Genomic DNA, 16,689 nt, shown 5'->3' on the forward strand with positions numbered 1-16,689 from the left:
CACACCTTACCAATTTCAAATGTACAAGAGTAGAAAACTTTTACTCTACATTTGATAAGTGTTTTAAACCTTTCTTAAGACATATCACTCAAGGATATAATCTTGGAGTATTACTCTAAGAGTTGTTTTGGGAATGAAGTATGACTCATCTTCTTGATTTAAACTATTTCAACAATTCATGATTCCTCTTCTTAGCCATACAAATGCACTAAGATGTCTTTAGAGGATCAATTGTGATATGGTTTTTCCATAATCATTAAGATGATCATAAAACATGATACTAAAGTACTCTCCCATCTTTTCATATTGGAGAAACTTTTATCTTTCTGCCTAATTTGGTTCTTCTTATTCGTCTCGCCATACATTGAAACTTTTACAATGTTCCAGAATTATACTTAAACTTGTAAGCATAACCATGTTTACTAAACATTAGTAAATCATGACGAATGGTTTTATCAATCTTTGTGGTGGATCTTGACCAACGCACACCCAGTGTACCTGATCCCTTAGTCCTTCACTTGACTCACATTTACATGTGAACAAGGAATTAGTCTTAACTTACCAAAGATGAAAATTCTCATTCATCATACAATACAACTTGCATGATTCCAAGTTTCTATCTAATTGAAACTTGGGTGATGAGAATCTTTCCTTATTTGACAAATACTCGACACTACCACAAACGAAAGAATCAAATTCATATTGCTAACATAGAAACATGCAAACATCAATTTTCACAAATGCCATTGCAAGGATACATAATAAAATAAAAACAAATTTTTATTTATTTATAAAATGCGGAAAATTTTTCCTTACAATGCAATTACAAATGAAAACTATGTTATTACATATTTCCTAGCAATCTGTCATAACTCCTAAGCAGCAGCTCAAAAATCCGATCACCGAACCATGCGATTGAAATCCATCTTCGCAACCAGATTCAACATACTATTCTTTTAAGCTTCCTTCTTTTTGCATGATCCCGAAAAACATCAAAATGCAACCTAGTCACATCATGTGTTAAGAATCAACAATTAGGAACTTAATAGAGTTAGATACTAGACTTACCTGAAGCAGAGTCAAACTTTTTGATTCTACCATTTCTCAGATCTTTCAGGTAGTCAGGACAGCTTCGCAACCAATGCCCCTTTTCTTAGCAATAGAAACATATAGATTCTTTGGGAATGGTACACGGGACAATCCCAGACTTATCCTTTCTCTTTCCCTTGGAAAGAGAAATCTTTTCTGGACTTCCAATGTTTCTATTGTCAATGTCCATGGAAATTTGGGGACTAGATCTTCCAATCAAATTTGCTTTTCCAGTGCGCCAAATCATTGTTGATTTAGTAGCAACAAGCAAATAGGTAAGATCAATAAGGATCATGTTATGGTCTGTCACATAGTAGTCCTTAATGAACTCACCATATGACTCAGGAAGTGACTACAGAACCCAGTCAATAGCCAACTTCCTCGAGACTTCGACACCCAATACTCTCAACCTGTCAATATGTCACTTCATCTCTAAGACGTGACTACACGCAGGCCTTGCATCTTGATGTTTCATTGCAAGTAGGGCTTGAGTGACCTAGAATTTTTCAAGTCTTTGAACTTGTGGGTTAAGGAGAATTATTGGAGGAGGTGGAGGAAGTGAAGTATGACTTCCACAATCCAACCGCGGGACATCATCTTCAAGAGGAAAGCTTGTTCTAAAGGATTTGGGAAGACCATAGTTGTCTGAACTAGACATCTACAATGGAAGAAATTCAAGTTAGTTGATTTAAGTCCTTAATATAACACCCAAATTAAATATTAACGCTAGGACCTAACACAATATTTTACAATTTGGAAGAGGGATGTCGTAATCCAAACCGCAAAATATTTGAAGGTAGGTAAATGACGATTTACCAATTTCCACCATAAAAAACAAAAAAGAGTTTTAGGTTTTAAGTGAATTGAAACTCCTAGATCCTTTGAGATTCATTGAACAATTCAATGGCATGTTTAAATCTCGATTGTGCCCTTCAAATTTTTGACTGGGATGCCGAGGATCACAAACAAGATGTGAATAACCATACAAATTAGCTTGGTACACCCAATATTACAACCACCTAATCAATATGACGATTAACAACACACGCTCCATTGATCTATGATTAACATCAAGCTACCCTTTGTCATGCACTGTCAGTCCAGATTAGTGTGCAAGTTAACCACACACGCTCCACTAACGGCTTAACAAGGTGCAAAGTGCAATTTCATGGGTTAGTACCATATTCACATTTTCCTAAGTAACTAAGATTGGGAATTTGTAAGTGTTTAGTTACTTAATATTTATCATTATACTTTTAATGAAGGGAGAATTAGAGTCCTATCCTGCCGGTTCGGCTAACGACTCTCCACCAGTCAAGGTAGCGGTGGGTGAGAGTGGACACCCATTAAACTGCCATTTTATAAGCACTAACCTTATACCCCTCTTATAGATCGGCTTCGTGAATAAGGCCTACTAACAGTAAGACTGACTTTGTTTATATATATATATATATATATATATATATATATATATATATATATATATTAAACCTATAATATTATAATAGTATAAGGGTAGAAATTTAAACTTTTAAAATTCTAGGGTTTGGAACTAATTGTTTCAAAAGTTAGACTTTCACATTTACAAATTCCAAAACTTGAGGGCAAGTTTTGAACTATTCATAAACTTTTTGGAATCCATAACTTATGAGTTTAATAAAGATTTTATGAAAAGACTCTTGACATTTCATAACTTGAGGACAAGTTATTGAGTTCATAAAAAAACATTTATGAGAAAAAGACTCCTCAAGTTCATAATCTATGACTTTAATGATTTCTTTAAAAGAAAACTTTTCATTTTCCATAACTTGATGAAAAGTTATGGAATTCATCAAAATCATTTAGATCAAAAATTCTAACAAGAAAATCAAACAATTTGCCTATGATCTAAATTAAACTCATAAGAACAAGATAATTCATATCAAACAAATTTCATGTAATTAGCCTAACCATATAAACTAATATAAAACATGAAACTTTGACAATTATATTTTAAATTAGATTAGCATGATTATTACCACATCAAAAATAGGTTTATAAGTTCAAAAATAGATTAGGGTAATGATCATAGTCCAATTCCAGCCAAAAAACTCGAAGAACTGCATTCTGGGGCACCAACTCGTCGAGTGTATGAACCAAATCGGCGAGTTGGATGAATTTGTGCTTGGACTCGGCAAGTCCCCCAGTGGACTCGGTGAGTCCACTATCCAGAACAACATAAAATTGATTTTTAAAGCATTTTCAAGCAAGTAGCATCAAGTATAATTGAAAACGACCCTAGGCTCTGATACCACTATTGGGTTTTGAGCATTCTAACACTCTTAAGGTGTCCATGCAACCCTAAATACCTTGGATCTATGTTTTCTCTATTATACATGCAAACTTGATCTATCCAAGGTATTACCCTAACTAGCATACAAAGGAGTATAAACAACATGAAATACAAGTTAGAAAACATACCTTTTGTTGTAGTTGGAAGCCTTGGACCTTTAAGAACTTAGTGCCCCAAGTGTCGCACCTCAAATGGAATCACACAACACCACCAACAATTGGAATAACTTGAGAAAAGAACACTTAACTTACAAATCGGCTAGCCCTCACTTCTTGTTCCTTAAAAAGGTGCCATTTCATGAACTATGAGGCTTCTTATATAGTGTGCACATTAGGGTTACACCATGTAACTCATAACTTTCCACATTCCTCATGATCTATGGGTTTTAACCTCTATAGAGTATCCATGGTTCACCGCATGGGTTTAGCCCAACATGAAGAACCACGGATCATAAGCCCACTTTATAAGAATGAATGATTTACCAAATCAATCCTCGTTTATTTAATTAGTCTCTTTTGATCACAATTAATTCCAAACTAATTCTTGTTCAATACTAATTAAATGATATGATTTCATATTAATATATTAGGACTTATAATATATTAATAAATCATAAATATCCTCTTCTCACAAAAGCCTATCCAATTTGTGTTCAATTCCATGCAACCCAAATGGATCATGCTACTCTCGGGTCAAGTACATACTAATAATAGTTATGGGCTTAGACACCTAATCCAACAATAACCTCCTTTGATGCATCGCTCACAGCTTGGTTCACATATAGAATCAGCCACAGTATCTTTCTTGGAACTTTTAAAGTCACAATTCCTCCATTACGGGTAAACACCAAGCCAGATTGAGAAAGAAAGTTGTTTCTGTATGTCTGAAAGATGGCGTCACTATACCCAGTAATTCATAAGTCATCACTACCGCCAAGCACAAGGACCCAGTTCTTAGTCCTTCGCAGATACTTAAGAATGTTCTTAACCACTATCCAATGAGCTTTTCTTGGATTTCCCTGATATCAACTAACCATGCTCAAAGTAAAAGCAACGTCAGGGCGAGCACATGTCATAGCATACATGATTGATCCAATGACAGAAGCATATGGAACTTGACTCATTTCATCTATATCTACATCGGTACTCGGACTCTGAGTCTTACTCAATTTTGTATTACTCTGGATAGGTAACTCTCCTTTCTTGGAGTTCTCCATGCTAAAACGCTTTAGCACTTTATCCAAATACATGTTATGACTAAGTCCACTTGGTCTTCTACTCCTATTTCCCAGAGTATAAGCAGCCTCTCTTAGATCGTTCATAGCAAAACACTTTCCAAGCCACGACTTAACCTTCTTCAAAGTTGGAACACCGTTTCCTTTAAGTAGTATGTCATCAACATACAATACTAGGAAGGTGACTATACTCCCACTAGCTTTGACATATACACAATATTCATCTTCACTTCTAGAGAAGCCAAACTCTTTAACCTTCTCGTCAAAGCAAAGATTTCATCTGCGAGAAGCTTGTTTCAATCCATAGATTGATTTCTCAAGCTTACACACTCTATTAGGGTACTTAGCCTCCACAAAACCCTCTGGCTGATTCATGTAAACATCTTTAGCCAACTTTATATTAAGGAAAGCAGTTTTGACATCCATCTGCCAAATTTCATAATCATGAAATGTGACATCCCTATTTTTATGGCCAGAAAAGACCGATTTTGTTTATGCTTTATAGAAAATCAGAGTACTTCTTTTAATAAAAATGTTGCGGAATTTGTTCCCAGAAAAACATGATAAATGTGTTATCAAAGCATTTCCGAAGAAATGTATTTTAATTCCTTTTAAAACCCTGGGATGTCATCGTTAATACAGAAACATAAGCATAAACAGAACTTACATTCATTTACACTAGTGATCTACATCTCTTTTAGATCTCTCAGTGTAAAGTAGCTTTGTATCGACACCTGTGATACAAATAAGCTTGAGTGGGTCAGGTTGGGAAACCTGGTGAGTACATAGGGTTTTCAACCCACAATAATATAATTATTATGTTTAAAAATCAACAATCAACCCAACTACCCATCCCCATTATCTTCCTTACTCTTATGGATCTACCCTAAGAATCATCTATCCTGCATTCGTTCATTTCTAAGCCCATTGCTTCCAGGGTTTATATGATAGGCACTAATTCCATAGCTGCCAATATTTTTTCGTAAAGCACTAATTCCATGGCTGCTAAAGTTCATTCATCGGGTACTAAATCCATAGCTACCAGTGTTCATCTAATAGGTACTAAATCCATAGCTACCAACGTTCATCTAACAGGTACTAAGTCCATGGCTACCAATGTTTATCTAACAGGTACTAAGTCCCTAGCTACCAGCGTTTATTCAATTGGCACTAAGTCCATAGCTGCCAATGTTATTTATTAGGCATTAAGTCTATAGCTGTCTGTGTTCACTCATATCATCCTTCATCTCTCATCTTTAATCTACCCATGTTTTACCTAACATATTCGTAGATATAAAATACATATACAATTTAAATCATTTAAAACTTGTATAAAATCATTCATCCAACATAGATAGCAAGTATACAGATAATATGCACACATAGCACGTAGTTTATATAAAATACTTCATATCTATGCGTAAGATGAAAGTAACTATGCACTCACTTGAAAAGGTGGTGACTCGGCACTCGAACAGCACTCCGTTACTCTTAACACAATTTTTCTTTGAGAAAACCTAGTATCATTACCACTAGAGTTTAGTCTAATATTCACCGAGACTAATTAATAGTCTTGCTATTATTACTATTATATACGCGTTAAACAATACTCTTCACCTACTATGTACAGACAGGGGCCAGACATGGAACACCGGAGGGCAGGATCATTTTGGCATATAGCACTTCTGAATCCAGCAACCTAAGCGACCCTCCAAACCAGATTCTCTATACTGCGAGTAGTTAAAAATACATTATAACGACACTTATATAACTCATAATAATAGTCCAAATACTTATTATAAGGTCTTAATAACATTACTATATTGAAACATAAGCTATACTAAAGATAGGTTAGGCGTAGCTCACTTAAAGTGGGTTTTTCTCAAAATCGGGCTCCGCTGGAGCAGCATTCCTAAGCCAAAAGGCTCTTCTTGTCGGAGTCGTCGAGCGCTCTCGGGCTTCCTCCTCGTGCTAGGGAGGTTCCCTAGGCTTTTCGGGGAGTTTCGGGGCTAAAGAGAGGGAAATGATGGGAGGTGTGAGGAATGAAGAGGGCTTAACCTCTTATTTATAGGGGGCTGGAGGGTCACTCACGTCGTGAGCCAGCTGGAGACACACAGGCACAGCCTGGTGCTGACATGTGGCATCGCACACATGGTGGAAATCAGCCAATTTTCAAAAATCCATAACTTTCGGATACGAGCTCTGTTTTCGACGTTCCTTATATCCATGCTAGGTAAAAATAAGATATACAACTTTCATTTTGACTTCATCGGCTAATTCTTGACCAATCTTAAATTTAACAGTGGGAGGAGATTATACTGTTAAATGTTCGCGTAAAACTCATAATTTCTACATACGGACTCCATTTTCTTCTGTCTTTTTATGTTGAGTTCCTATTAATGAGATCTTTAACTCTCATTTAGGTCGCGTAGGCCAAAAGCCGCTCGAACTAAAATCGAGTTTCGGGTCGTGCACTACTATGCCAAATCTTAGAAAATTCATAAATTCCTCATACGAAGTCAGATTTGGGCGTTCTTTTTATGGACGCTCTCGGTTTAACGTATGCTACAAATTTTGTTTAGATCACTAAGGCTAAAAACTCATTTATCAAAAATTCACTATTTACGTCTCCCGGTGTCGTGCCGGTTTTTCCGTAAACTTCGACGGGCCATAACTTCTTCGTTATAACTCGGATTTTGGCATTCTTTATATGCATTTTGTCAAAAAGTCATTTTGACCCCTATTATCTCTAAATTGACTGGCTCGGATCTATGGGTGTTACATGAAATGCAGCTACGGCTAACATTACCCTAATAGATTTAATCTTAGCCACTGGTGAGAAGGTTTCATCATAGTCAACCCCTGGGTTTGAGTAAAGCCCTTCGCAACCAGTCGTGCCTTGAACATGTGTACCTTTCCATCCATGTCGGTCTTCTTCTTGAAGATCCATTTGCACCCCAACTGTCTTACGACCTAGTACATTATCAACCAAATGCCAAACTTAGTTGTCATACATGGACTTGATCGTGTTGTCCATTGCCACTTTCCACTTGGCAGACTCAGGGCCTGCCATGGCTTCCTTGTAGTTAGAAGGCTCATCCAAATTTATCAATGGATTATCACTGATAAACGTAGTAATATGGAAAACATAAAACTCTGTTGGAACGTCTAAGAGGTAATGACTCGTCAATCGATTCAACATGAATTTCTTCCTCAGGTTGAGCACTAGTGTTCGAGGTTTCTTCATCTCTTGACTCTTGAATTTCTTCAAGATCAATAGTACTCCCACTGTCCTCTTTGCGTATGAGTTCTCTCTCTCTCACGAAAGACTCCTCTTCGTGCTACGAAGACCACATTTTCACTTGCTCTGTAGAACAAGTATCCAAACGAATTTTGTGGGTAGCCGATGAAAATACATCTCTCACTTTGAGGTTTAAGCTTGCCGTGAGTCTCTCGTCTAACGAAAGCTTCACAACCCCAAACCTTGATATGTGCCAACGAAGGAACCTTCCCTGTCCACATTTCGTGAGGTGTTTTGGCAACCTTCTTTGTTGAGACTAGATTAAGAATGTGGGCAGCAGTCTCTAAGGCATACCCCTAGATTGAGATCAAAAGTAAAGCTCAACTCATCATGGAACAAACCATGTTCAATAAGGTTCGATCACGCTTCTCAGCCACATCATTAAGTTGTGGTGTCCTAGGAGGTGTCAATTGTGAAACAATTCCACATTCCTTGAGGTAGTCGTGGAACTCGATACTAAGATACTCACCACCTCTATCAGATTTGAGCATCTTGATCTTCCTGCCAAATAGATTCTCGACTTCATGTTTGAACTCTTTGAACTTTTCAAAGGTTTCTGACTTATGCTTGATTAAGTAAATATATCCATATTTACTATAATCATCGATGAAAGTCACATAGAATCGATTTTCATCCTTTGTGGTGGATCTGAAGGGCCCACACACATCCGTGTGTATCAGATATATCCAACAATCCTTTACCTCTTTCACAAGAACCAGTGAAAGGTGATTAGGTCATCTTTCCAAGAAAACAAGACTCGCATGTATCATTGACCTTAAGTCAAATGATTCCAACACTCCATCCTTTTGGAGTTGGACAATGCGCTTCTTGTTGACATGTCCAATACGACAATGCCACAAGCATGCTTTGTCTAAACCATTAGACACATCAATCTGCAACACACTATTTTCTAAGTTGTCTACAACCATCACAGTTACATACACATCATCAAAAGGTAATGTTTCAAAATCTCCGGGATGTAGGCGTGCCACATCCCTATCGTGCTGAAATGTAGACGGGAACCCAACTCCTCATGAAACTTCTTCCAAAACTTGGAAGTGAACCGAACATCCCTATCGGAGACCATTGAAACTGGCACCCCATGTCGTGCCACAATCTCCGGGATGTAGGTGTCTGCTAGCTTCTCCACAGAGATATTCTATTGAATCGGGATAAAATATGCTCTCTTGGTCAATCGATCCACGATAACCCATATCGAATCAACTTCACGCGTCATTCAAGGCAACTTCATAATGAAGTCCATCGTGATCCCTTCCCATTTCCATATGGGAATATCCAATAGCTGCATCTTGTCGTGAGGTCGCTGATGCTCGGCCTTCACTTTCCTACAAGTCAATCACCTCTCCACATACCAAGCCACATCGCGCTTCATGTAGGGCCACCGGTAATCAAGTCGGAGATCTCTATACATTCTTGTTGCTCTGGGATGAATAGAGAATCTTGAATTGTGTGCCTCCTCCTTCAAAACTTGACGTGCACCACCCCGGTATGGAACCCACACCCTCCGATGAAGGGTTAATAAGCCTTGACTATCATAATCAAAGGAAGCCACCTGACCCACTATGCGGTCACTCTTCCGGTTCTCTTCCTTCAAAGCCTCAACCTGATCCTTTCGAATCTACTCTAAGAGTGGGGTAACCATTATCATCCTCAAACACAAATCCCTGATTGGGGTAGCGATCGTCTTGCAGTTGAGAGCATCGGCCACTACGTTGGCCTTCCTCGGGTGATAAAGGATCTCATAATCATAATCCTTCACCTCATCCGACCATCTATAATGCCTCATTTTTAGAATCGGTTGATCCATCAGACACCTCAGACTCTTGTGATCCGTGTAAATAGTACAACAAACCCTATAAAGGTAATGTCGTCAAATGTTGAGGGTGAAAACCACCGCCCCCAGCTCCACATCATGTGTAGGATACCGCAGTGGCCCCGACCCTAGTGTCCCCTCGACCCCGAGTTGAAAACCGTGGGCCTCTTGCCCGAACCCTCAAAACTCTGAACCTGGTATGGATTCCTATTCTTCTCCATCTCCAGATCAATCTCCCTTTCCCTAGCTTGCGTCACCATATCATCCAATGTCTTAGAATTGGATCTGCTCACAAACTGTCTAATATCGCTCCCAACATCTCGTGGTATCTAGCCCTCTTCATCTCCTTGTCCACCATATACTGCGGAATCAGTAACGCCCTCTCTCGAAACATAGCAGTGATCTCCACCACCATCTCAGTAGTCTAGCGAAGGTTCTGAAACTCCCTCACCAACTGTTGGACCTCAATCACTAGTGCAAACTCAGCCCAAAATCTCGTCACAAAATCATCCTAAGTCATCGACTCAACCGCCTCGCCTCCCAAGGCATGTCCAACCTCCCCCCCCCCCATCAGTCTCGAGCTCTGTCTTTTAAAAGACAGGATGCAGGTCTAACCTTTGTCCCCTTGGAGCAACAACTAGTACGAAAGGCATTCGTGACATCCGCTAACCAACGTCTGCTCGCAATCGAGTCCTTCTTCCCGAAGAACTCTAAGCCCCACATGCCCAGAACTCACGGAAAGTTAAAGTGCGAACTCCTATCTTCGCCACTATTTTGTTTTCATACTTTAGTTTTATTGGCATATGTAAGATTAAAAAATTAAAAAGTACCTTGACATACGATATCACCAAGTATGTCTCGTTTTATCAACATAAAATGCTACAAGGTAGTAAAACTTAAAATAATAAATATTACAAGTCTTTTATTTAACATCCAAATGATAAAATTATTATGTTTATAATTATAAAAAACGATAAAAATAACAAATGATCAATATGAATTTAATATGTAATAATGAAGATTAAAATGGTAAAAATAATCAGATAAACATTATAAAGCTTTAAAGTTAAACAAAATAAAGAAGTAAACATTGAAACATTGTTAAATAAAAATGGTTAAATGTGTTAAACTTAAAACTAAAAAAAAAATCATTTAATGGAATATAAGATGTTAATATTATTGACCGAAAAAAACATGTCACTCTAATAGTTAAAAATAGAAACAAAAAAAAAAATACACTTTGAAATCGATTATTAAAATTTGATCCCTGGATAAAGTTTTCATTGAAGATGTTCCTAATTTAGATGTTTGTTTAGGTATTGTTATGTATAGTCTCGGTACACGACCCATTATCTTAGGCACCATTGAATATTGTATTCCTATATTGGTTCGATTCATTTCTTCATGTGCTCCGGCATTTGATATAAACAATGCTTGAGCATGACATCAGTCGCACTTCCACTATCAACATATAGTCTACATATAGGTTGAGAGTTGGTGATTAAAAAGAGATTAATGATCGGGAAAATAATATAAATGTCCTATGAATTTTTTAGGGTTGATCCATTTAGTACTTAAATTATTTTCGTGGTTTTATGAGGAAACAAAGTAATTTTTATCGTGGGATTACATCATTTTGGCTAAAGTGAAGGGGTCACCAGATTACATTGACCTTTGTTGACCAATTCTCCCATATTGACTTTGAATTTTGCTTATGCGTCAATATTTTTGTTGTCTAGGTATAACCTCTTGAAACATAGGACCGCTTTATCCCTCCAACATCCAAGCTCACAAACTCCCTCTTAAACCACCATTAAACCATCCTTACACCACCCCTGCTAAGCCCAAGAACTTCAGTCGAACTCCACCCATTAAGCAACACTACTACCACCTCAGATCAACCGAACCCCACAACTGACAACCAACTCGACCCACCTGCTCCGTATACCACCCCCATCGAAACCCATTTAAACCGAAAACAATAAACACCGCTTCAACCACCAATACTGCCAACACCATCGACGAATCTTCACCTCGCCGCAACCCTCCTTATCTCACCCTCGTAAACCACCATAGCCGAATCCTACCACCTCTGGTTCCACTCACCTCAACGAACACAACAACCGAATATCTCAGCTCCATCGTTTCACCCAACCACCACCTTTATGGCTCCCTTAAACCACTGCATGTGAACCCCGAGAACATCTTTCATCACCTTCGTGAAAAACCACCACCAACACCATAGCCAAACCTCCAAACAGGAAACGACCATCTTATACCACCCGTTATGACCAGAAACAAACATCACCGTGAGTTCTACCTCCGCCAAACCAACACCGGTAACCACTACCACCTCCAGTTTAACCCAAAGCTACCACCACCAATAAAGCCACTTGTTGCATTTGTGTTTCTCACAAACCGAAACCACCACCTCGACATTCGTTTTCTCACAATCGGGCATCACCAGGCAACCACCACCCATTCTATTGTCTTTCGTTCACATAACTGAAAACATAAGGCATCGTTTTGTTTTTGAGAAAAATAGAAGAAGAAAGAAGGAAATATTTTTCCAGTGTGTGAGATCTCTTTTCGAACCAGAGAAAAGGAAGAAAATGTTGAGTGTTTTTTGTTGACTACATAAGAGATAAAGAGAGGATGATGGTAGTGAACAGTTGTTGTCTGTCATCCAAACCGACTAAAACAAGTAAATGGACTAAAATGATACGTTGTCCACAACTTAGTTCCCTCATGAAGCTACGAAAAAACGTAAGTGACTAAAATGGTCAACCTTAGAAAGTTTGTGGGTTATATGTGTCATTTTCTCTTTAATGATCATATCAACGGAAACAAGAGCAAGAAGATAGTTTCTAATTTTTTTAATCCGTAAGAAGTTTAAATTCGGTTAGAAATAAACTAGATCAAAAAAATCAATCATAACATGTTTAACAAACATACTCAAATAATTATATGATTCTTTGATGTTGTTGGAGAAAAAAAATACAAAATAGATAACTTCTTTAGTGATCCATACAAAAGAGAAATAAACATATTGCTAGACTAAAAACAAGATCAACACCTCATCTACATTTTTCTCTTGCCTTTAAACATTTCCAATTTACGAAAGTCTGGAGCTCTTGTCTGCCTCGAATACATTTCCCCAATTTTGGTAATGGGGCCTACTTTGAGGGGAAAAAAGTTCTTCATGTTGGTTGGTTACATAAATACATTCAATCCACGCGTCAGATTTCCCTTTCCCTTTCCTATAAATCCGACCTTCCATGAATGAAAAAGGGATCCAATCTTGGTACTTTACGCACATAAACGCAAAAGCGCTCTTAAAGATCCTTCGTTTTCTGCTACTTATTTTCCATAATCGATTCACCTCTCTCCACTTTATTTCTCCATTTTCTTCTTGAATTCCGCAACAGTGCATCTTCCCGTTGTCGGCTTTTTCATAATTTCGATTGACAAATCTGATTTGCTTTGATCTTCAAATAGAAAGATTGATATTGGCTAAGAATTTTATGATCTTTGGCATGTGGCTGTGCTTGACGCTTTACGAATTCCGGGAAATGGAAGGCTATGGTCTAGGATTATCTAATGAGTTCGATTCTTGGGCCTGTGTTATCTTTATGATCAAGGGTTAGTTACTTCGAGATTAAAAAAAGAAAGAAAATTGATATGCTTTAGAGACCGAAATGGGTTGTTGATGAACAATTGTCCAGATTGAATAGGAGAAGAAGACTTATTGTATGCATACGATCGATCATGGATTGAGTGCAAGGGAGAAATGGGTCCTGGGACTGATGTTTGGCCTCATTGTACCTCATTGGATAATCGACATTCAAGAGAATGTATGCCTGCTATGATAGAAGATGAAGATCCCGAGGATTTTGATCATTTAAGCGAAACAAAGTTTGCTAAGCCTCCAAGAAATGGTCCACCTGTTCGACATAGTCTCAGCGAGGCTTTATTGGTTGACACCTCTAATCTCGTGAGTAAATAATTGTTCATTGTTCATCACATTTTTTCTATCTTGATCAATCTTTTAGACTTTCTGATTATTTTTTATTTCCTCTTTTCATAGAAATCACCAAAAGGGCCGTTGTCACCACAGAATGTAAGTTGTGTGTTTTTACCTGTGTTTCGCTCAGGAAGTTGTTCTGAGATTGGTCCAAAACCATATATGGAGGATGAGTTTATCTGTGTTGATGATCTTCAACAACATTTACATGCAAAACCGGATCACCTTTTAACTGGAGCATTTTATGGGGTAATAATTAATGAAACCTTCTTTAACTTCTTGATTCCTGGAGAACATTAATGTTCAAGATGGATTTTGATCAATTTACTTCAGGTGTTTGATGGACATGGCGGCGTTGATGCTGCATCATTCACAAAAAGAAATATTCTTGAGTTTATAATCAAGGACTCTAATTTCCCAAATGGGGTACAAAAAGCTGTCAAGAATGCTTTTGCGAAAATCGATCACGAATTAGCAGATCATAGTTCTCTGGATAACTCATCTGGAACTACTGCGTTGACTGTTCTTATATTAGGAAGGTAAGAAAAACATTCAAAATCCAAATATTCCAATTCATTCACATAAAATAACACTTTTTGTACCCATTTATATATATGTTGCGATATTGACAGAAATATGATAATTGCAAATGCTGGTGATTGTCGAGCTGTTCTTGGAAAACGAGGAAGAGCAATTGAGCTTTCAGTTGACCATAAACCAAGCTGTACATCGGAGAAAATGAGGATAGAGAAACTTGGAGGTGTGATATACGATGGGTACCTCAATGGTCAACTATCAGTGGCACGTGCACTTGGAGATTGGCACATGAAAGGACCAAAAGGTTCAGATTGTCCGTTAAGTTCTGAACCGGAGTTGAAAGAGGTAACCCTAACTGAAGAAGATGAGTTTGTGATAATTGGGTGTGATGGGTTGTGGGATGTGATGAGTAGCCAATATGCTGTGGCAATTGTAAGGAAAGAACTTATGGTTCATAATGATCCTGGGAAATGTTCTAGAGAACTTGTTAGTGAGGCTCTGAAGAGAAACAGTTGTGACAACCTGACGGTTGTCATTATCTGTTTCTCATCAGAGCCTCCACCAAAGATTGAAATACCGAGATCACGAAATCGGAGGACAATATCGGTTGAAGGGTTGGATGTTTTGAAGGGTGTTTTGCATCATGTTTAAATGTTTTGAAGGGTGTTTTGCATCACGTGTGGATGTTTATGTGATTTCTTATGTAAAGGTTTAGTCCTAGGGTTTTGGCGTTTGTTGATTTCGGTTGTTTTAGGTGGAAATTAGTCAAATTTCTATGCCTAAGTAGCTTCATTTTGTTATTCTTTTATTGTGTTAATTCTACAAAAGCCTTCTTTCTTTTGCATGTTAACTTGTGATATAGTTTCTAAAGGATGTTTTATGTAAAAGATAAGAGGTTGTTTTTTCCATTAGTCATTGATACAATGGCTGAACCGATGAATATAGTGTTGTATGTATAATATTGTTTATTTTTGGATAGGATAAACTGTTTGACTCTGGGTAAATCATTAGTTAACATATCTATTTGAACATGACCAATTTTATAGTTTATACCAATCATCATACAAATCAATCCAGTTTTACACTTTGTATGGATTATCAAACAAATCTGAACCCAAAAAATAAAAATATAAACCCAAGTCTATAAAAAAAAGTAATAAAAAAATTAAACTAATTAAAGGTAAAAAGTTAGGGCACCAAACATTATCGTTTGGATGAGAACTCTTATAAAATCAAGCAACATACAAACTAGGGCTTAAAAGGTATGTATGTTGGATGAATTTTGGGTGAATTTAAAACTCCAACTTTGTTTATGAACCACAATTCATTCAAATTTGAAACAAATTGGGCCAACTTCATTTTAAAGTGTTTTATACTAAATGATCACCATTATATTATCTTGGTAGTTAATTTAAAACTCCAACTAATGAAGAGTCAAAATTCTATATATAAATTGAAATAATTACCTCAAATCTTATGATAGAAGTATGTATTCAAGTGTTTGTATCATCAAAAAATTATCATTCCTCATATTGGTTATATTGATACATCTCCCTATGATATAGTACATTAGTACTCATCATTAGAATTCATTTACTTTACTTTTTCGTCTTAATACAATCATTTGAGAGATATGTATGCTACTTAGTTTAGTTTTATACTGATGATATTATGGTTTCTAATAAAGCAAATATTAAATGTCAAATCACAAACATACTAGATTGCTTCATATAAAAGCATAGTAAGGGTGGAAGGAGTAGAAGTCTCCTAACTTACTCAATCCACTGTCACATCATTTTTTTCTCTTCTATTTCTTTAATCTTTCCTAACACACAACACATGAAAATAACATCTTTCCCAACTCACTCAAAAAAAAACATACAAAAAAACATAGGATACAAGTTCTTAAGCCCATGGTATAAGAGAGAAAGAGAGGATAAGGGATATATATATATATATATATATATAGAGAGAGAGAGAGAGAGAAATATATATATATATATATATATATATATATATATATAGATAGATAGATAGATAGATAGATAGATAGATAGATAAAGAGAAAGAGATAAAGATAGAGAGGGGATAAAAGTGGGTGGAGCAACCCATTGAATTAATTCATTTAGTGGTAACACATATGGCGGGGCAATCATCTTGGAGGTACCCCGGTTTCTCCAACCCAAAAACAAAACAAAAAAGTAACTACTTTGTGCACCTTAATGAGTAAGAATTATTGTGACAACCCCATTTTCACGGCCAGAAAAAACCGATTTTGTTTATGCTTTATAAAAATCAGAGTACCTCTTTTTAATAAAAATGTGTAGAATTTGTTCCT

The 16,689-nt window shown here is 37.0% G+C and overlaps 1 protein-coding gene across 1 annotated transcript; it reads left to right on the forward strand.

Annotated features, from left to right (window-relative positions):
• The first annotated feature begins 13,104 nt into the window (after positions 1–13,104).
• LOC145087239 (putative protein phosphatase 2C 47) lies at positions 13,105–15,283 on the forward strand. The gene is made up of 4 exons (XM_079025159.1): positions 13,105–13,784; positions 13,878–14,063; positions 14,148–14,353; positions 14,447–15,283. Exons 1-4 carry the CDS (start codon positions 13,581–13,583, stop codon positions 15,000–15,002), a joined length of 1,152 nt encoding a protein of 383 aa, XP_078881285.1. The 5' UTR covers positions 13,105–13,580; the 3' UTR covers positions 15,003–15,283.
• Positions 15,284–16,689: the final 1,406 nt, after the last annotated feature.

This window comes from Lactuca serriola, chromosome 2 (genome assembly GCF_051521515.1).
Source record: "Lactuca serriola cultivar US96UC23 chromosome 2, Lser_US96UC23_V15, whole genome shotgun sequence".
Lineage (NCBI taxonomy): Eukaryota > Viridiplantae > Streptophyta > Magnoliopsida > Asterales > Asteraceae > Lactuca > Lactuca serriola.

Excerpts from the sequence above, each read along its gene's own strand:
- LOC145087239 (XM_079025159.1), top strand. The coding sequence starts at position 13,581 with ATGGGTCCTGGGACTGATGTTTGGCCTCATTGTACCTCATTGGATAAT. Across the intron at positions 13,785-13,877 it reads TGGTTGACACCTCTAATCTC|AAATCACCAAAAGGGCCGTT; the intron begins GTGAGTAAATAA and ends CTCTTTTCATAG. Across the intron at positions 14,064-14,147 it reads TAACTGGAGCATTTTATGGG|GTGTTTGATGGACATGGCGG; the intron begins GTAATAATTAAT and ends AATTTACTTCAG.